The sequence below is a fragment of the Paramormyrops kingsleyae genome, chromosome 7, assembly GCF_048594095.1.
Source record: "Paramormyrops kingsleyae isolate MSU_618 chromosome 7, PKINGS_0.4, whole genome shotgun sequence".
Classification (NCBI taxonomy): Eukaryota; Metazoa; Chordata; class Actinopteri; order Osteoglossiformes; family Mormyridae; genus Paramormyrops; species Paramormyrops kingsleyae.
This window is the reverse complement of record NC_132803.1, coordinates 36478215-36499682: the sequence shown is the minus strand read 5'-3', so window position 1 is coordinate 36499682 and position 21468 is coordinate 36478215. Positions and strand designations below refer to the sequence as shown.

Sequence of the window (21468 nt, the reverse complement as noted above, 5' to 3'; positions counted from 1 at the left end):
GGCAGTAATGCGAAAGCCCAAGGGGATGGTGTCGGATAAAAACACATAGGTCATGATAGAGATTCATATGCATACAGATAGTGGAGCCGCGAGTTCAAGTATAATCTTGTTGGATCTGCAATTTGTTGAAATAATTCAAAGATTTTCGGTCATGCACTAAGACTCGCTCGAGAGGCTTATGTCTCCGTGACACTTCTGTTAATCCTACAAAATGTGAAATCATTGGGCACCAGATAACGCCCTTTGGAGTACCTAGTGCGCATGCGTAATACATATTCAGTGACCGAACCTCCAAGGGTAATTGTTTAATTCAGTCTATATATACATGCGCGTAAAGTCAGCGCTGACATTACGCGTTTGAAAGATTAGTTCGGTATTATCAACAAGTAATTTTATGTAAATATGTAATGACGAATTGATGTACAAGAGAAGCTTATGGCGGAAAAAAATGAAATAGCCTATTACATGATCTGGTGTGATTTGTATATTAGACTAACTGCCCAATTAAGAAGGGCACTTTATATTTTTAATACAATAAATTATAAGAACGCTGCGTAATTTTTGTATGTAATACGTTTCTTTCGTCATTAAACTATGTTTTTCGTGCATAATTAGCAGGGTAACCAGTCAGACTAACCACATGTCCTACTGCTGAATGGATTTGATGGAAAACGCATGGTGTGTAGCGGCCCTTCCCAAGCCCTGTGATTGGTCAAAACTAACGTCAATCATGGGCGTTGGGCGGAGCCGACTGTGGGTACGCTCAGCGGAGCGGGGTGGAGCTGTCATTCCCGGCGTCGCAGGTATTGGTATCGCCTTTCCTAACTGAAAAGCACCTCCACTGTGGAGCTCTGCAGGACGATTCGCCTGTCAACTAGACTCTCCGCGGCTCAGCATCGTGAAGCGCGTCCGATGGGCGATGCACAGGGGCTGAAAACAGCAGCACGAAGCGCCCACCCCACCTTTGAGGATGACCCTGTTTCTGGTCGTGGAGCTGGCTCTGTTCTTTTGCAGTGCCGGGGCAGCGCAGGCGGCACCGGGTCCGAGCGCATCACATGAGGCGCCTGCTGGAAGGAGCCCCCGCTCGCCGTCCGCGCTGATCAACGCCACCATGCTTAATCATCTACCGGAGGACAAAGTTGGGGTGGAGTTGGCGGCGCTCCTGCGATCGGCCGGGCCCGATACTGGCGGTGCGCCCTCCACAGCTGCAGCTCCGGGAGTACCTGAGGCGGCTACAAAAATAACAAGCAAGTCGGAATTAGCCCGCAGCCCTGTCGCCAGATCCCCATCTGTTGCGTCGTCCGCTATCACCACTCCGGCGACGGAAGCGGCCCCCGACATTACGGCAAATGCGGCTTCCCTAAAAAGCGCCGCTTTCAGCACAAAGAGCCGACAAGGTGAGCCCTTAGCCCGGTGCGTGAACCCCTCGATTGCATGAAAACATTTTCTAAATCAAACCACTGCAAAACCGACGTCACTGGCGTGTATTTTTCGCATTTGACTCGGATGCATCGCTAGATTGTTGCGTTCAAGTATTTATTCTTTTCATCTGTCAGACGGCAGCTGGTAAGTGTCCATTGTGAGGGTTTTCGGATGTCCCTGGCTTTTGGGGACGCGGAATGCCGTAATACTGCTTACAGACATAAACCGGAGCGCTTCTGGATGTGAAGCGACCATGTCCAGACCATTAGGAGAGAAACACACAATACCCGTGTAGGAGATCGGCAGGTGCTGGCCTCCACGTCCAACTTCAGTGTTCTATCTTGAATGCATTAGTATTATTATTGTTGTCCAGTAGTCTGCACCATTTTGGTCGCATGCTTTTTTCTTACTTGCAGTCGATGGATGTAATTTTCATCAAGTATTGTTTTTAATGTTTTACTTATTAATTTTATTAGTAGGAGATATTTGGGGTGAAATTCATTCTTTACCTCCTTTTGGCCTCGGAATTGAGGTGTTTCCTTGATCCCTGGTGATTGCGTGGGAATCGCATGTAAGGTCAGATTTCTACGGTGGCTTTAGCGAGCCTTGCGGGAAACGAGATTTCCTAGGCGAGCGCCGCGGAGCGCTTGGCTACGAGCATCCGGGTGGTGCTGGGGGGCGGTGTGCGGCAAAGCTGTGTTGTTTGATGGCTGCTTGGGCAGAGATACCTCCTTCGCGGACTACAGGCGTGCTCACTGCCGTGCCTGTTTTTACCCCGGTGGTAATTATTTAATTTTCAGCTGCGTGGGGATGACGGTTGGGTCAGAAACAATTGTGTTATTAATGTTATTTAGCATGTGAAAGTGCTCACCTGCTGAAATGTCAAGTTCTGAGCAGCTGCCGTGGCAGCGCTGTGGAGTTTAAACAATGGGGAACAAAGGCTGTTGGCTTGATGGATGTGGACGGTATTTCCGATGTTGACTGCAGTTCCGCCGCTGAGCGAGGCTCACAGACTATTCCTGACTTGTCTTGTTATAAAACGTATTTTGTCCTAAAACATTAAATGCAGGTGCACTTAGCACCCCAGTCTGGAACACCCATCTTCTTCTGGATCTCTGCATGGAGCCTAATTTGTAGTCTCTGGCTGCTAAGTGGCTAATGTTTTTTTAGTATAACATTCCCACTCAGTCCCTGATAAATCCATCCCCACCCACCATCTCTATTGCTACCTGCCACTTTGTCTCACTCTCCCCTATGTCACTATCTTGACTTGAGCTGAGGTCCCCTTAGTGCCCTGCTATCCAATTCACAGCTCTTCAAGTTGGTGCGGTCCATGCCAATGCAAAACATTTTGCTGACCGTCTGTAATAATAGCCATCTGTGTACTGCACTTATGCAAAGTCCTCCAAGTCCTCCATTTAACGTAAAGGCCAACACCCCTCTTTTGGCTGTTTGGTTTCGCATTTGTCCTTCTGAGCAAGCGGGATATAGTATCATGGAGAGACACTTGCTTTTAGTGAGGTGCTCATCCATCTGGACAGACTGTAGGCTGTGAGTTTCCTGACAATGGACCAGCTAAGAAATGAACCAAAAGCATCTTGTGCCGGAATGAAGTTTATAAAGAAACCAATATACGACTATACCAGGACTATTCAAATTTTCCAGCCTTCCTTTACCTGTGAGCCAGGTATGAAGTCTCGGTGCCCGATCAGAATCAGTGATTATTCAACTTACTACCTGGTAGAACAGAAAACAATGCCTGGATTTGGAATTGAGGTCAAGATTTGAAGAGCCCTGATCTATACCGTGTCTAAGGCTCAAGGTGGGTCAGTACCTACAAATGCCAAGGCTCTAGGTGTTTAGCAAGAGATTATTAGGTTCTCCGTGGTACTCTGGAGCATTCAGCATACTTTTCACAAAGTCACAAAATTCCTTAAGGGCCACTAACGTACAGCAAGGGGTGTCAATGAGTAAGAGTCAGGCTTCTTCATAAGGAAGGCATGCTGTACCCCACATTTATACTGAATATGGTCCCTAATCTGAAATCTTTAAAGCCGCTTAAAGCATGTTGATTATTTTGTTGGAGTTAATTCAGGTTAATCATCTTACTCAAAGGGTACAATGGAAGAACCTGTTGTGGAACTTTGAGCCAACAGCATGTGTTTTACCTATTTCAACTGGCAGTGTATCCGACAGGCTGTGTCATCTGGGACCAGTGCAGGGCCCATAGGTGCTGGGTGCTGTGCCAGTCTCCTTCAAGCAGCCTCACTTTCAAACCAGTCTTCATTCTTGCCGATGTGAGTGGCTGGGACGAGTTTTCCCATGCTCGGCACCTGTGGTCATTTGAGCCTTAAAAATCTGCTGGGTCTACAGTGAAAATGTTTTGAGTGCTAAAAATATTATGAGTGTGTTACATTTTATTCGTTTATTCAAAGCCAATTCATTTATTGTCAAAGCTGTGTTGTTTGATGGCTGCTTGGGCAGAGATACCTAGTTTGCTGGTTAACCAGCCTGGAAAGTTCAAAATGCCTATCCATCAGCTCTGATGGATAATGGGCCTGGAGTCCCCGTGTCCGGCTGCATATAGTTAACAGCCTTAGGTTGTGAGACCTGTGAGGCTAACTGCTAGCATGATAATGTTGGGCGGTCATTACGAGTAGAAATTGGAGTGGGGACCCAGCCTTTGTATCCCATAATGCCGTGTGTCTTTGTGCAGGGCTGTGGAGTCGGTAGATAAATGCTCCGACTCCGACTCCTCAGTTTCTAAATCTTCCGACTCCGACTCCCCGACTCCGACTCCTCTGTATGTATATACTATGCTAATGTATTTTCTACATCCATTGAAGGAAAGGAAGGCAACATACATGTCATTTCACCACAGAACTACTGGCTAGGAAGCCAACACTCTACTATAATGCCAGATTAAAGACAAACACAATGAAAACAAGGTTTCAAGGGTAGCGCATAGCGAAGGGGAGCCGACGGAGCTGAGAACACACCAGATGATTTTTCAGGCGTTTGACGCGTGATGACTCGTTGAACGGCCGAAAAATCGGCAGTGTATCTGTAAATGTATGGGGGGCTTTAGGCTAGGTTCACAGTTCCCTGTAACAGTGGAACACGACACAATGGAAAGCGGTGCCACACCTTACCTGTGCATTACATCCCATATAGTGACGCAAACAGTCAATGAAAAGCATGCTTCATGGTTACTTGACATGTTCGTTTTGTGGTAACATTATGCACTGCATGCATTGGGCTTTATTCTTACAGCAGAGAAGTAGTTCATTATGACTGTTTGTGAATTGGGACATTTCAACTTACTTTTTTAATTCCCATTTAAATTTAGTAGGAGTCGGAGTCGGTTAACTTTTTGCCGACTCCGACTCCAGGTACCCAAAATTGTCTCCGACTCCGACTCCACAGCCCTGTCTTTGTGTGACTTTGGTAGCCTTGCCGTTCATTAGCCAGCCCTCTGGCTGGATAGTAAACATGTACCTTGTAGCATTTAGGTCTTTCCATTAGGATTGTCAGTGTTGTTGCGATGCAGTGTGCTTGCTCTGTCTCATAGGAAGACTGATTTTTTTATATACAAATCTACCCCACATGGTGTCCAAAAACTCATTAGAAACATAATTTTGGGAAGTGGTGGGGTATTAGTACTAACTTAGATGTAGTTATGTTTTGTTCCTAGTGCAAATAGCAAAGGGCATCTGTAGTTCTGTACTATGAAATATCACCACCCACTGCAAGAATTCCCTCCCCCCAAGCAATAAATATGTAATATGAATCAAGAATGTTTCAAGACTGCTACTGTAACTGAACTATACGCTACATTGTGGTTTGTTGTAGTCAAGCACACTCTGACTCTCGGGATCTCTTGGAGATTCTTTCATTTTGAAAACTGACAGGAACAGAAACAAAAAGTCTGATTGGTAAAAGAAGTTTTCAGGCTCCACTTCTACACAGGAACATGGGGGGTATTGGCACAACACGCACACACTTGTATGTTACATACTTGTATGTAACGGGGCATGCCAATAATGTGTCATTAGATTGTCCACCGTGTGATTTGTTGTTCCCTTGCACAGTAATAATATCATTAAGGGTGGATACAAACACCTACCTCACCACAGTATGTATTAAGAGTGGTGAGAACTTGAGCATGCAAATCGTACAAACGTTTAGGAGAATAGGGGTGGGGCCCATATACCAGGGCCATTCAAATCACGGTCCTCAAGGGGCGAGCACTACTGATTTTCCAGCCTTCCTTTACTTGTGAGCTGGGTGTGAAGCTTCTGTGGCCAATCAGAATTAATAATTATTAAGTTAACTGCCTGGGAGAAGTGAAAACAAGGCCTGGATTTGGAATCAAGGTCCAGCTGATGTCCCTGCAATATACAGTATGCATATAAGCAAGTACAGGGAACATCAGTCAGGTGTGGCCAGGGGTGTGGCCAGGGGTGTGGCCAGGGGTGTGGCCAGGGGTTTGGTTGGGTGGGACCAGGGGTGTGTATTTCTGGATACCTGGAGGAAGCTGCTCAGAGTGGGGAGGGGAGAACACAGTGTTTACTTTTAGGCAGGGCGAGGGTACAGGCTGCAAGCTTCTGGGTGCTGGTCCTTCTATCCAGGGTGGGATTGGTATCTATCTCTCTCACTGTTTTTGTTTGATGTCCATTTGTTTGGAGTTTGATATTTTTGCTGCCAGTGGAGGCGGTTTTTTCCTTCTCTGCTAGTCTCTCCCCCTCCCCCTCCATTGGTTATTTTACATGTTTCATTCTTGCCCCAGCACTGTAACACTTACGCAATGGTGCTTTTATCTAACATGACATGTTGTAACAATTCAATAACTTCAGATTGTTATACCTTGTTGCTCTTTTTAAACCCCCATGCTGGTTACGCAGTTCATTTGATTTAGTTTGTTAGGTACCCCTGTGTAGTACTAGGAAGGATCCCCTTGCTGTAAAGTCTAGACACTGTGGTGTGAAAATCCCAATAAAGTGGTTGTTTCTGAGATGCTGGATCCACCACATCTGGCACCAACAGCAATACCACGTTTAAAATCAATGAAATGTTCTTATTCTTAACCAAACAGTCAGTGAACTTTCTGTCCCTGACTGTGCACTATATGCATGCAATCAGAGGCACGTGATTTGCTGTTTGCATTAACGAGTCGGTGTACATAATGAACTGGCCAATGAGCGTATTTGTACACAGCACCTGAAATTATAATAATCCTGAGGGGAGCCTGTCGCTTTTCTGACCAGGCGGGTTTTGGGGGAGTTATGTGTCTCCCATTGGCAGCTGTTGGAGTGAGCACTTATGATGCCAACACACACTCAGCAGCCAAGCACTTGAGCCAGGGCATGGTTACCCAGACAACCAATATGTGGGGACAAGATTGGATGGCACTGTGCCGGCCCCCAACCAGCAACAGGATGGGGTTTTCTTCCTCCCTCTCAGTGCACTTACCCTCCTCGTCCTAGAAAAGGGAAACGAGTGAAGTGATGAAACTTGTGACCAAGGAGCTGATGGTTGTAGGAGTGTAGTTTTAGTTTTCTTTCATTTGTTGTTCAGTCACTGGGTTCACACCAGGACAGTCAGGGATGTGTGTGTTTGGCCGATGTGTGACGCCGTCCCTGCAGACATTGGAGAGGCAGACACCATGCGGACAGCTTAACACACCCTCTCCTTCTACACGTCGAGTACAGTGTGACCTCTGATGGTGTTATGTTGACTTGTCTGGCTCTGCTCCCAGAAACCTGTGCTGGTCCCCCCTCTCCCAGCTTCAGATTACCCACCTGTGACATTAGGCGGTGTTAGAATTATGCTTGGTACCAAAAAGCAGAAGCGAGAAACAATCTGGTGTCCAATGAGGCGGAAAATCCACCGGTCCCTTACTGAGTCACTGTCGAGTTAATTTACAGGCTAGTACATGCAAGTACATAACGGCAAGCATGTATGTGTCTGTGACGGTAAACATCCAGCAGTCAGTAAAAGTAATTTACAGCCATGCTGACTTACTGAATTACATGGGCTGTTCTCAAAGGCAGGGTATCATTTAAATCCCCTTCCAAGAGATTTACGTATTTATTTATGAGATGTATTGTTTTAAATGTTGTTTTAAAATGTTGATTGATTCGTTGATTGAATCGTCGCAGTGTTGTGCATTTAAAAGAATGGCATTTTACTCCAGTGTTGTGGGCCAAGAAGATGAAAGATCTGAAAAAGTAGCTAATGTTCAGTCCCCAGCCACAGGCCTGATTATGATGCCCACCTCATCCAGCTAATTCTTCACAGGCCTGCCAAGTTTCCATGGTACGAAAGGCACTGTAATGGGGGCGGGGCACCAAGCGCACAGGCCAGGCTTTCATGATGTCCAACAAGCCCCCCCCCATTGGTACCTTGGGGACGGCCACAGTGTCTGCCCCTCGTCCTCACTCTGCGAGCTGGCTATTATGTCAATGTCCTTGTGTAGCTTGAAAAGTATTTTGGATGGGGGTGCCTCAGAGTTGTTGCCGACTACTGTTACTCTTTTGTGTCCCCCCCCCCCCCCCCAACATTCCATTTATATCCATGAAGACAAAGAGGTCTAAGATGCCTTCATGTCCCTGCCTGGGTGATTATTGACCGTCACTGTACAGGCTGTACGTGAGTCGCTAACAGCAGGCCCTAAATGATGTACTGTACCTGCTGACCACCATTAAGCATTCTGTACTTGTGATGCCTGGACTCAGCTCCATTCGGATCGAGCCAGTTCTGTGGTAGCTTGCAACCAGCCCCGAATTTTGCAATAATAATGTTCATTATTTTTCTTTTTTTCCTTTATCTTTAAAGTGGGCTAATGGCAGCTTTGGGGGCCTCCCTATCCCCATTTCTATCTTAAGGTCTTCTTGGAATGGAGGCCCGCAAGAGCCTGGTGGAGCCTACCTCTCTCTCCCTCTCCCCTTCCTCAGTCAGGGTGTTTGTAGACTAATGGATGTAATAGAAGAGCAGAATAATCCAGCTCTCCGAAGACTCATGCCATTAGAATTGATCTGCCGAGGTTTCATAGGATTAGCCACAGCTGTGGCCTGACCTGACTTCTGCAGGTCTTCCCAGTATTTAATGTGGCACTTTCTAGTCCTACTTGCTGCTGGGGGAGATGGTTGGAAAGATCAAGTTGGCACTTCCTGAATAGGAATGCAAGGAATGTACAATCACCGCACACTAGGATGCACCAGAGGGCAGAAGCCATATATTTTTTTTCCTCAACAAGCTGGTTACCGTACACTCACATGGTTAGCAGCAGTCAGTGTGGCTGTTGAGGGCTGGGTTTGCAACCAGCACTTGTTTATTATTCAATGGAAGGTTGTACTGTAAGATTTTGCACTTCCAACTGAGTGTGATTTTGCACTGGATATTTTGACTGTTGTTGATGTATGGCAACGTTGTATTATTCTGCATGTATCTTGTGCATGGAGTGGCCAGAATGTTACTGCAGAACCTGGCAAAATGTTCCACATTAATGGCCCTACTGTACGATGACCCAGGGCATCTAGTTAGGAACATGGTGCCTTTTAAGCAAGTATGTGAATCTACATTATGAAGCATAGTACCTTTGGATCAATGACATGCTGATGGCCACTGACATGATCTGTTGTGATTGGCTAACTTGATTGTGGTAAAACACAGTTGGTCACAAGGTGTGGTCAAGTGAACTACAGTATGAAGAAATCTGACAGATTCAGAAGAATAGTGGACTGGGGCTGTCATATCCTATTTTGAACATCCTGCCCCCATGGAAACCAAGACCTTCTTTGAGTAAAGTGAACCTTTCCATATCCAGCCTCACTCCCTCGGCCCACATCAAGGAAAGTGGATGACATCTTTGTCACTTTAATACACTGGTTTTGAACTTAAATGAAATGCTGCACCATCAGTTCGCCTGTTATCTCTGGATGCTGGCTGATTTTGTCTGCATTGGTCAAAACCTCAATTTGTCATGAAGAAACATGGCAATTCTTCGACTGTAGGATGGCCTGCCTCAGGGGCTTCTGTCTGTACTGGTGAATGATAATGGCTCATAAATGGGTTTTTCTGCCTGGGGTTGCTATGGCCTCATCGTTTGGGTCTGGTATGACCACTGAGAGTTATTGTGTCTCAGATCCACGGTCCAGTAAGATGACACAGAGTGCGTTGTGAACTGAAACAGACATGACAAACTGGCGCAGGAAGCTGGCCAGGAATACCCCTGACAATACAGCCAACCCTTGTTGCTCTATCTCGCATTCATGTTGTGCTAACACTTCATACTACTCTTGGCACCGGTGATGAAAGCTGCACCAACTCCAGTATGGGCAGCCCATTACCTATGTGTATGATCACAGTCAAATAAAGTGACTAAGTAGAATAAATAAAGATAGGGTGTGATTGCACAGCAGTGATTTAATCCTGGTTTTAGTATTTTAAGTTAGCCCTGCTTATTCTCAGCAGAGGGAAACAGCCACTCTAAACTAGAGATGGGCGATCCACGTTTTTTCAGTTCCGATCCGATTTCGATACACAACTGCCGATACCGATACAGATTCCGATACAAGAGCTCTTTTTACTTTGTTATACTTTACATATTATTTTTTTTAAGCTAGTAAATACAGATGGAAAAATGTATGACAAAAAATATGTAATTAGGCTACTACAAACATACATAACGTACTGTTCCACCTCATTTGTTTTAAGCGTTTTTGAGGCATTTGCAGTTCAATATGAATATCTTCAAAGCAAATATACACAAGTGGCGAATGCTTAAAATTTTAACAGTTTTTCTCCCATTGGCATCAGCGCAGTTACACTTTTGTTGCGATGGCAGCCCCTCTTGTATCTCAAGCAACGAGTTCGCAAAACAGTCCAATTAAGTTAGCGACTCCCAAATCATCCATTGCTTTGTTTTGTCTCGCAGTTGGGATTTTCCATTAAACGCTATTCCCACCTCAAAACCTTATTTTACATAGATTGCAAAACGCTGTGCTTCCGGTTTCTGTTAAAAGCCTAAAATACTCCCAGATCGTCACGTCTTATCTTACGCTCCTCGTACTGCGAAGGGTATGCGCATGACCTCACAGCAGGCGGAAGTCACTGTACTCACACCCACTGAGTAGCAAAAAAGACTTAGGGGCAGTGATAGCGTTCGATTTGAATTCCGCAAAAACACACATGTAAAATGGGAAAGAGCTGTCGTGCGATTGATTGCCAAAAACTAAATAAGTAAGTATAGGACGTGGATCGGTCACGCATGGCCGATTCCCGATCCGTCAAATAGGTCTGGATCGGCGCCGATACCGATCCGAATATCGGTATCGGTGCATCTCTACTCTAAACTAACTATTGGATAAAGAACAGATGGGTTAGGATAAAACTTGTGTGACTTATGGTAATGTGACTTATGGTAATAGGAAGACAGATTCTCGCCTGTCCATGCTGCCTTTGTGCCGCATAGACTCTCAACGTGCGTCCATCGCGGTCAAAGCCTGGGGAGGGTGTTACAGGGTGTTTTGATGTAAATATGACCAGGTTAGCCCCTGGTCACAAGTGGTAGTGAATTAAAACTGGCCACATGGCTGGCTGTACCCTTTAAATTCCACCCCCCGCCCCCAACAAGGCCTGATTCTGTTCCTCTGAGTTTGCTTTTAACAAGGGGTCAAAGATCTTAAGTTTAGCCATGATTAAACTCTCAGCACGAGCGGATTTGTGTAACAGGAGAACTGCTTTGTCAGCCACTGTCAGCAGTCCCACATCGCCATAGCTAGAGGCGAGGTGCCGATGGTATGTTAACGGTCATCTGCATCTGTGAAGTTCAGACTAGGTACTTTTATTTCAAGGACTCTTCTATTTCCAACAAAATAACACGATGGGAGAAAATGCCAGCTGACGTGAAGGTATGACTTTGGCAATGGATGAGAGTGAAGCTTATTTCCACCAAATTCTGCTCCCTGTCCTTTTACCCCATCTCCTCACCCCCTTCTCTGTCCTACATCATGGTTTGCTCTCAGGTGTGTCTGTCTGTTAGAAAATCAGCGGTGGGCACACTTCCTTTTTGAGCACTCTGTTTGTGTACTCAGACTGTCCTCAAGGTCACTACTTAATGTGCGAGTTGTACCATCTCCCTGATGTAGGGGGGTGGACAGCAGGTTAAAAATACTCACCCTGTCCCGCTTTCCATCCCTGGAAGAGCCTAAATAATGTGCCAGAGGAGCCGCTCACCACGGCCAGATCCTTTCAGAGGTCAGTTGAGGTCTGTGGGATGAACAAAGATTGATAAAAGCCAATGAAGATGCCACGAGATGTAGCTGTGAGATGGAAAAGGGCCGCAGTCTTAACTAGGAGGGTCATCCCAAATGTGCAAGGAGCTTGATTGGCTTTATGAGACTGAAACATTTATTGCTGTCAGTCACTGCTTGGTTTAATTCAATTGGTGCCAAAGATGTTTGTTGGTTGAGTGACAGTAAATGATCATTCCACCCATTGTTTAACTTCAAATAGCTTCTTTGATTAGAATCTTGGCTGCGCGTTCCTTGGGATCGTTTAGCACAGTAGCCTTAATTAGCATCTGGAAACCTTTGGTGCGTGTGTTCATTTGTTTTATGTCCGTTATCCAGAACAGCTGTGTGTACCAGGGCATGACAGAGCAGCTGTGTCCAGACTGGCCGCATGCTCCAGCTTCCGAAGAAGGCATAGGTTAGAGACCAGGGGGCGGGTGACACAGTTGTCTGTTGGGATCAGAGCTGGCAGCTTCTGTGTTTGATCTTTCCTGGTTTGATTTGTCCCGGCTTTTAAAATGCTGCGGAAATGGATGCTATATGTGCCGTGTCAAGCGGTATGGATGCAGCCGGGCCCCGCGGGGCCGAGAGAAGTTTCAGGCCAAGACACTGATCCTTTATGCTGTTATCTGGTTGCCTCTATTGGTCTGAGATGGTGTTTTAAAAGCTGTTTTTACCCTTCCGAGGGTCAGCTGATGTCATGTACCAGTTTTAGATGGAAACGCAGGCTAGCTCATGAGGGACAGTGATTGAAAATCAGCTCTCCCCTCCACACTGTGGCGATGACAGCGACACCCCCTTCGATATTTAATGAGCCGTCTCGCATGTGACAGTCGGTCTCTCAGGTAGGGGTGTAAATCACAGCTTTCCTCACGATACGATACAATATTAATTCCTTAAGCCAACAGTTCATTTTTTGTTTTTTTTTTGGATACCATAGAAATTCCCAGCATACGATACGATTCGATTCAGTTCAATACTGGGGTTAGTAGTCTAAATGATGAAATTTCACACAATTCTTTACATTTCAATGAATTAAAAAGGCTAAATGTGCATTTTATCATTTTATTGTTTTCCACTACACTGTATGGCCTCTTTGCAAATGAAATAAGAGATCGCACTTGTAATACTTATCGCTCTTTTTGAAGTGTTGGTCAGTTTTTCTGTAAAATATGTGGTCAGCAGGGGTGTAGAGTCCTCTTTCTTGTCAGCAGGCCCAAGGAGAGGGGGGTGCAGCCGGTACATCGCTCCGGGGCCTGTGAAGAACAAGGGGGCCCATGAAGCCTAACGCGTCCCATAATTTTTATTATTCAGTGATCTCCAGCTATACTGCGGTTCAGCTATTGCGCCCCCGCTGTATCGCGGATTTTTCTGTGGAACATATGTAATTTTCTATCGCGGAAATCTGCGGTTTTATAGTGATAGTTTGGGTTTTTGACAACATTTTACGTTGAAATAAGCATTTTTTCTATGCTAAACTATTAATAACAATGTAATTTATATAAATAAAAATGGAGTAAAAATTCAATAAGTACATCCTACATGTAGTGTATTTTGCAGCCTTTTCATAACAAAGCATACGGTTTTCAGCAGACACTACGTGTGCTAGACAAAAACTTTGGAACAATATTATTTATAATAACTAACATACGTAACATTTAAGCAATATACTAGTAAATCAAAAAACATACTGCTACGTACAGGAATACGTAGACATGCAGAGTCGCAATTCATAACGAAATGTACATATGGTTTTCATTTGTCACTACGCGTGCTAGACAAGTTTGTTACAACAATACGTATTATAATTTATAATAACTATAACATAACTAAATATACATATGTATTACATATTATTATTATTATTATTATAATTATTATGTTACTCATATCCTTAGCCCGACATCCACATATCATATGTGTTTACAATGTGTGTTTTAATAAGTTTACATGTGTTTAAAGTGTGTGGGAGGGGTATTCTAAGGCTTAAACTATATATACAAAAATGTTTATTTATATGGTTTTTCTATATCGTGGATTTTCACTAGGGGTGCACCGATTGCAGTTTTCTGGCCGATCAACGATCACCGATCCTTAGGCAACCTTACCTGCCGATCTCGATTTTTTTTTTTGCCGATCTTGTTTCTTTCATAACTAAAAGACAGTTACTTCAATGTTTCCATTTTTATTGAGTAAATTGATATGAATACTCACAAAACATGAGGTAGTGTCCTCAAATATAAACGAACATATAAATGAGCATTGCTGTTTGAACTACAAAATCATATTTTTTCTTCCAGACTTTAATTTCTCTAATTTTGTAAAAAATATATATATATATAGCTGTTATGACACACTTGTCCAAAAAATAGGGAGGGAGGCAGCCTGCACTGCACCTCTCTCGGGAATGGGAGAAAAGGCTGATTTAACCCTCTGGGGCCTAGGGGTAGGAAACACACTTTCACTGACTGGGGCATGATCACACATTTCATCACACTTAATTCATGGCAAATAAATTATTTCTTATATATTTGTTTTGCCATTACACTCATCTTTATTTTAATATATATTGTAAATATGTCAGATTTTTGTTAAGTTTGTGATTTGACATTCAAAGTATAGACATTGCAAAATGCAGTTTGGAACACTTGCAGAAACATTATAAAAGTACATAGTAAGCAATGCTGGCAGTTTGTTTTGATCCCAGATATCTGATCACCAAAGTCTTGGCTACATGAAGATGACTAAATGGTGTAGATGCAACATTAATTTGGATAAATAAATAAGAAAAACCTAACTCATGTAACTATTTCTGGCTCCTTTCATTGAATATGTAGCAACTTTCATGTGTATGAATGAGCCATTGTCACCTGGCCACGTCCCCAACCCCCTTTTATGGCGCTGAAGGGGATGTATCTGGATCGCGTTTCACCGTTGCGCTGTTAATCAAATTACCATGCGAATGCGATTTGAATACGCGCTAATGCGGCTATTTAGAATGTGAATAGCGATCTTCGGGTGAGAGCGGTACTACACGCCCCCGATGTAGGTAAAACAAAGTAAGATGACATGGTTAACTTTTTTGCCGATTTAACCTAATTTTTAAAACTTTAATACTTCCGACAATGGACGTTTTGAAAAGAAGACAGATTACGGATTTAGCCAGCGTTTTTTTCATGATTATACATTTAGATTTCAGCGAGATATTTATAAACTGAAATAGACGCGAAAAGTACGCGATGTCGTCGACGACATACTCGACCCCAAAGAGTTAAAAGCATATAACTAAGATCGGTGGATCTCATGGGAATATGGTCGATTTCTGATCCCCTCAAATTAACGTGATCGAGGCCGATCGATCGGTGCGCCGATCGATCGGTGCACCCCTAATTTTCACCTTTCGCTGATGGGCCTGGAACGTAACTTCCGCGATAGGCGGGATGACTGTAATTTTAACATTTATTTAATTCATTAATTTTTTTTATTGCCTTTTTTAAAATTTTGCAAGTCTGTTTAGTTTCAAAATTAAAAAGGCACGTGGGTCACAGGGTATTTGGCAGCGGTCAATGCACAAAAACTTGTGAAAGTGACTATCAACGAGTTTTCTCACCTGTTCATTCTATGCGTGTAGAATTTTGTATAAGGGCCCGCCCACCTTCTTCATACCGGGCCCGGATTTTCTCTCGGCGGCCCTGCTTGTCAGGGGCACCAGCTTCAATGCCATGGCGCCTTTTCAGGTGGGCCAACAAGTTCAAAGTATTGCCTGAGTTTCTAATTTCGGTCTTACGTTTTCTGCAAATGGTAATATTTCTGTCTATCTGTCCATTAATCTTTCGGAAACCAAAATACTTCCACACCCAGGATTTATTCCTGACTGGAGAGTGGTGTTTTAAAATGATTTGAGGTGGATGTAGGGCTCTTGAAGGAACAAACAGGCACACTTCTAAGTAGCCTCTGTTCGCTTCTAAAACTATTTATTACAAGTAAAACAAAATAACACAAGTACTGTATCACAAGTACTATCTAATGCAGATGGATATTATAGTTATTGTGATAATTGATTGAATCAACACATTGACACTGCAAAGCTATTCACACTCATAAGAACATAAGAACTATACAAACGAGAGGAGGCCATTCGGCCCATCGAGCTCGCTTAGGGAGAACTTAACTAATAGCTCAGAGTTGTTAAAATCTTATTTAGCTCTGATTTAAAGGAACCCAAGGATTCAGCTTGCACTACGTTATCAGAAAGACTATTCCATACTACACGCTGTGTAAAGAAGTGCTTTCTTAAATCCAGTTTGAAATGTTCTCCCGCTAATTTCCACCTATGGCCACGAGTTCTTGTATTTGAACTAATGTTGAAGTAACTATTCGGTTGAACAGCATCCAAACCTGTTAGAATCTTATAGACCTGGATCATGTCCCCCCTCAGTCTCCTTTGCTTGAGGCTGAACAGATTTAGCTCAAATAACCTTTCCTCGTATGACATTCCTCTAAGACCAGGAATCATTCTTGTGGCCCTACGCTGCACCTTTTCTAAGGCCGCTATGTCCTTTTTAAGATATGGTGACCAAACCTGTACACAATATTCTAGGTGAGGTCTCACCAAGGAATTGTATAATCTTAGCATTACCTCCCTTGACTTAAACTCCACACACCTGGAGATATACCCCAACATCCTATTGACCTTTTTTATTGCTTCCCCGCAATGGCGAGAATGAGACATGGAAGCATCAACATACACACCAAGGTCTTTCTCATAATCAGCTACCTTTATTTCAGTAGGTCCCATAAAATACCTGTACTTTATATTTCTGCTCCCTACATGGAGTACCTTACATTTGTCTATGTTAAATTTCATCTGCCAGGTGTCAGCCCAGTCACTAATTAAATTAAGATCCCGCTGTAGCTGCTGAGCCGCTAGTTCAGTATCTGCTACACCACCCACCTTGGTGTCATCTGCAAATTTCACCAGTTTACTGTATATATTGGTGTCTATATCATTTATGTAAATTAGGAACAAAAGTGGTCCTAAAATTGAACCCTGCGGTACCCCACTATGAACGCAGGCCCACTGTGACATTGAGCCTCTTATAACTACTCGCTGCTTCCTATCCGTTAACCAGTTATCAATCCAGGTCGCTACAGTTCCTAAAATACCTGTCGCTTTGAGTTTAAGTGAGAGCCTCTTGTGGGGAACAACATCAAAAGCCTTTTGGAAATCTAAGTAGATGACATCATAGGCCTTCTTATTATCAACTTCCTGAGTAGCTTCCTCAAAAAACTCCAACAGATTTGTTAAACAGGATCTACCTCTCCTAAATCCATGCTGGCTATCCCTCAAAATGTTATTTGAGTCCAGGTAATCTACCATTTTCTCTTTGATTATAGCCTCCATAACTTTACCAGTTATACAAGTTAGACTGATTGGCCTATAGTTTGACAAATTACTTCTATCCCCTTTTTTGATTTGATCCTGAATCGAAGGCTAGCTCCTTCATTCCTTCATCTCCATCCTGCCTACTCGTCTACCCCCAGGTTACTCACTCCATCTCTCTCTCTCTCTCTTTCTCTCCCTCCTCGGACGTGCCGTCTTCACCTGCCCTCACTCTTAGACTGGGGAGCCCGTTTCAGTCCTGGCAGGAGACCAACACGTAAGTCCCGAGAAAGTGCCAGGTGATGCATGCTCTACCCCACGGCTGAACTCCAACCAACACTGAGATCTCCCCCTTCCTTTATACTAAATTTTGGGCATTACATGTGGGCAGGGGACGAGCTGGCCAGACTCACCCCTCCCCTCAGGCAATGCGTTCTCAAATTTCCAATTTTGTCCGAGTAATGCTGCCTGCAGTTTCAATTGGAAGTGACAAAACAAGTTTCTATAATCAATGTATCCCCCCTCCTCCTGAGGATGGGGGTAAGCATTCTACACACACTGACCAACTAGGTGCAGTTCCCAAAACTGTAGACGAGTATCCTTGAGCAATGCTTTCCCTTCCCATGAAGATAAGGCAGGTGTCTCATACACTGACCAATGATGTACAGAACATATTGAGCAACACCTTTCCCTGTCTTCAGCCAGTCCCTCCAAAACCCGGGGAAACGTCCTTGAATAGGGTAAGCATTAGAGGTCGACCGATATTGAATTTTACCGATACCGATAGCTAGGTTGGTCCGTACTTGCCGATAACCGATTAATTAACCGATAGTTTTTAAAATGGATACTGGATTAAAAAAAAAAAAACTAAATTAAAACACAACACTACATGTAAAATAGTACTAAACTTTATTACAAAAACCAAACAAAAAAACAGTACTGAATCATGAAAATGTGCTATATGACATAAATATGAATATATTAATAAATATTGAGGTAAATTAAAGACATGCTTTCAAACTGAAAGAAAAAGTAACACTCCAAATAAAAAAAAAGTTACATACAAAATGAATTATAATAATAATTATATAATTATATAATATTATAATTATATATAATATTAATTATATAAATGTATATTATATGTGTAGTCTCCCACTATATTTGCTTCTATTTTGAAAACTTTTTTCTCTCTCCATAGGCAGAGGTTGACCAAACTGTTTGTGTAATCTGTTAACAACGCTCATTATATACCCGTCTTTTTAGGCAAGAACCAGATAATGAGTTTCACGTCATGAAATGTTTTTAATACGAAGGGAGCTGTATTACGTGATAACAAATTTAATAAAAACATCGTAAGTTAGGCCTATAATAGTAATGATTTCATTTCAAACAACAAATATATTATATAGAGAAGGTGAGCAAAGTATCAACAGAGCTTTTTGAAACTCCGAATCAGTAAAACACTGCGTCGCAAAAAGATTCACTGTTTCGAAGCGCTCCAGTCGGATCCCCCCATCCCCCCGGCAAATCGCACCCTGTGCCTGAAGATAAAAAGAACTGAAATCGAATGCATTCCTGATGGTAACAATCATGACATTAAACATTTGGGTCGGACTTGCGTGTATTTTTGCCACATTATTTTAACCGCTTGATGTACTGCTAATGTTAGCGTCCTCTCAGCCTTGTCGACAAACATACTGCTGTTCTTTCTCCAATGCAGAATCTAATCAACAAATGAATTACTTTATATTGAGATGAAAACATGTACTGTAGTGTACTGTATACATACCTTTTCGCTGTCTGTGTTTTAAACGTGCATTTGAAGTGTCAGCGTTGTCCGTGCACTGCGCTCTCTCCAGGCAGCTTGCGCTCTCCTTGCAACTAACAGTATCACGTGTCAAAACAAAAGCATGTGCTTTACAGCGATTTTCGCCTATAGAGGCGGCTCTTGCCATAGATATATATGTTGGCTCTCGCACTGTATAAGGACAACGGACCGTTCTCAGCCGCTTCAGCTCTGACGCAACCCGGAAAAACTATCGGCGTGGATTTTTGCCGATAACCGATAGTTCCGGGAATCAACTATCGGTGCCGATTAATCGGCAAAACCGATACATCGGTCGACCTCTAGTAAGCATCCCAGAATGAGGATTCTTTCACATAAGAACAAGGATACTTTTTTCATGAGAAACAAGTCATTTGTGAAAAACAAGTTATATAAGTGATCAGAGAGGGGAAAAAAACATGCTTTTGCAGTCTAACCTTAATACAATAATAATATAGGTGAATCATGGACAACGTATCTGAATCTCAGGATGATCAGTCCATACACAATCAGAATCAATCCACACCTCAATCACCTCATATGTATGACAGTAACAGGACAATGATTAATTCTAGGCACCGTAGTTGTCCGGAAATTCATCCTAATACAAGTGTAATACTTCACTGCTACTCCCTTCCTCCTGCATTGTTCTAATACCCAAAATACCACTGAGTGAAACACATACAGTTGTGGCCAAAAGTTTACATACTCTTGTAAAGAACATTATATCATGGCTCTCTTGAGTTTCCCGTTATTTCTACAACTCTGATTTTTCTCTGATAGAGTGATTGGAACAGATACTTCTTTGTCACAAAAAACATTCATGAAGTTTGGTTCTTTTATGACTTTATTATGGGTTAAGTAAAAAAGTGATCACATCTGCTGGGTCAAAAATATACATACAGCAGTGCTAATATTTGGTTACATGTCCCTTAGCCATTTTCACTTCAATTAGGTGCTTTTGGTAGCCATCCACAAGCTTCTGGCAAGCTTCTGGTTGAATCTTTGACCACTCCTCTTGACAGAATTGGTGCAGTTCAGTTAAATTTGATGGCTTTCTGACATGGACTTGTTTCTTCAGCATTGTCCACATGTTTTCAATGGGGTTTAAGTCAGGACTTTGGGGAGGCCATTCTAAAACCCTAATTCTAGCCTGATTTAGCCATTCCTTTACCACTTTTGATGTGTGTTTGGGGTCATTGTCCTGTTGGAACACCCAACTGTGCCCAAGACCAAACCTTCGGGCTGATGATTTTAGGTTATGTTGAAGAATTTGAAGGTAATCCTCCATCTTCATTATCCCATTTACTCTCTGTAAAGCACCAGTTCCATTGGCAGCAAAACAGCCCCACAGCATAATACTACCACCACCGTGCTTGATGGTAGGCATGGTGTTCTTGGGGTTAAAGGCCTCACCTTTTCTCCTCCAAACATATTGCTGGGCATTGTGGCCAAAAAGCTCGATTTTTGTTTCGTCTGACCAGAGAACTTTCCTCCAGAAGGTCTTATCTTTGTCCATGTGATCAGCAGCAAACTTCAGTCGAGCCTTAAGGTGCCGCTTTTGGAGCAAGGGCTTCCTTCTTGCACGGCAGCCTCTCAGTCCATGGAGATGCAAAACACGCTTGACTGTGGACAATGACACCTGTGTTCCAGCAGCTTCTAATTCTTGGCAGATCTGCTTTTTGGTGGTTCTCAGTTGACTCTTCACCCTCCTGACCAATTTTCTCTCAGCAGCAGGTGATAGCTTGCGTTTTCTTCCGGATCGTGGCAGTGACAAAACAGTGCCATACACTTTATACTTACAAACAATTGTTTGCACTGTTGCTCTTGGGACCTGCAGCTGCTTTGAAATGGCTCCAAGTGACTTTCCTGACTTGTTCAAGTCAATAATTCGCTTTTTCAGATCCATGCTGAGCTCCTTTGACTTTCCCATTGTAGCGTTTGTGGGCGTTTGTATCCAATGAGCCCTACTTAAATGGCCTCAGAGAAGTCACTAGCTGAAGTCACTCATAATCACTCACAAGAAGTTAAGAGGCCATTCTATGAAGCTCATTTCACTGACACAACTTTCTAAGTCACCAAAATTGCTAATTCATGTTGCTGTATGTATATTTTTGACCCAGCAGATGTGATCACTTTTTTCTGTTAAGCCATAATAAAGTCATAAAAGAACCAAACTTCATGAATGTTTTTTGTGACAAATAAGTATCTCTTCCAATCACTCTATTAGAGAAAAATCAGAGTTGTAGAAATAACGGGAAACTCGAGAGCCATGATATTATGTTCTTTACAAGTGTATGTAAACTTTTGGCCACAATTGTAGGTGCCATTGCATGCTGCCACCTATAGGTTATGCTACTGCCACCTGCATTGTAGGAGTATAGGCCAAGTGTAGGTCTGAGTGTATCATGAAAACAATACAGGAACCGGCGAGGGGAAGAAAAAAAAATCTTGCATCCATATTTATGCAGTCACGTCGATGCATTGGATCGTTTGCCATTGAATCGATATATCAATACAAATTGATGTATTATTACACC

The 21468-nt window shown here is 43.1% G+C and overlaps 1 protein-coding gene across 2 annotated transcripts in view; it reads left to right on the top strand.

Moving 5' to 3' along the window:
• Nucleotides 1-718: 718 nt before the first annotated feature.
• Nucleotides 719-21468, top strand: part of LOC111836153 (multiple epidermal growth factor-like domains protein 9) — a 49835-nt gene continuing 29085 nt past the window's right edge. Inside the window, exons 1-2 of one of the 2 annotated variants that reach the window (XM_072714888.1) lie at nt 720-1397; nt 17339-17377. In XM_072714888.1, the coding sequence (XP_072570989.1) occupies nt 971-1397; nt 17339-17377 (466 nt within the window). In that variant the 5' untranslated portion in view covers nt 720-970. Of the gene's footprint in view, nt 1398-17338; nt 17378-21468 lie in introns of both variants that reach the window. The other variant, XM_023797170.2, reaches the window with a different exon arrangement.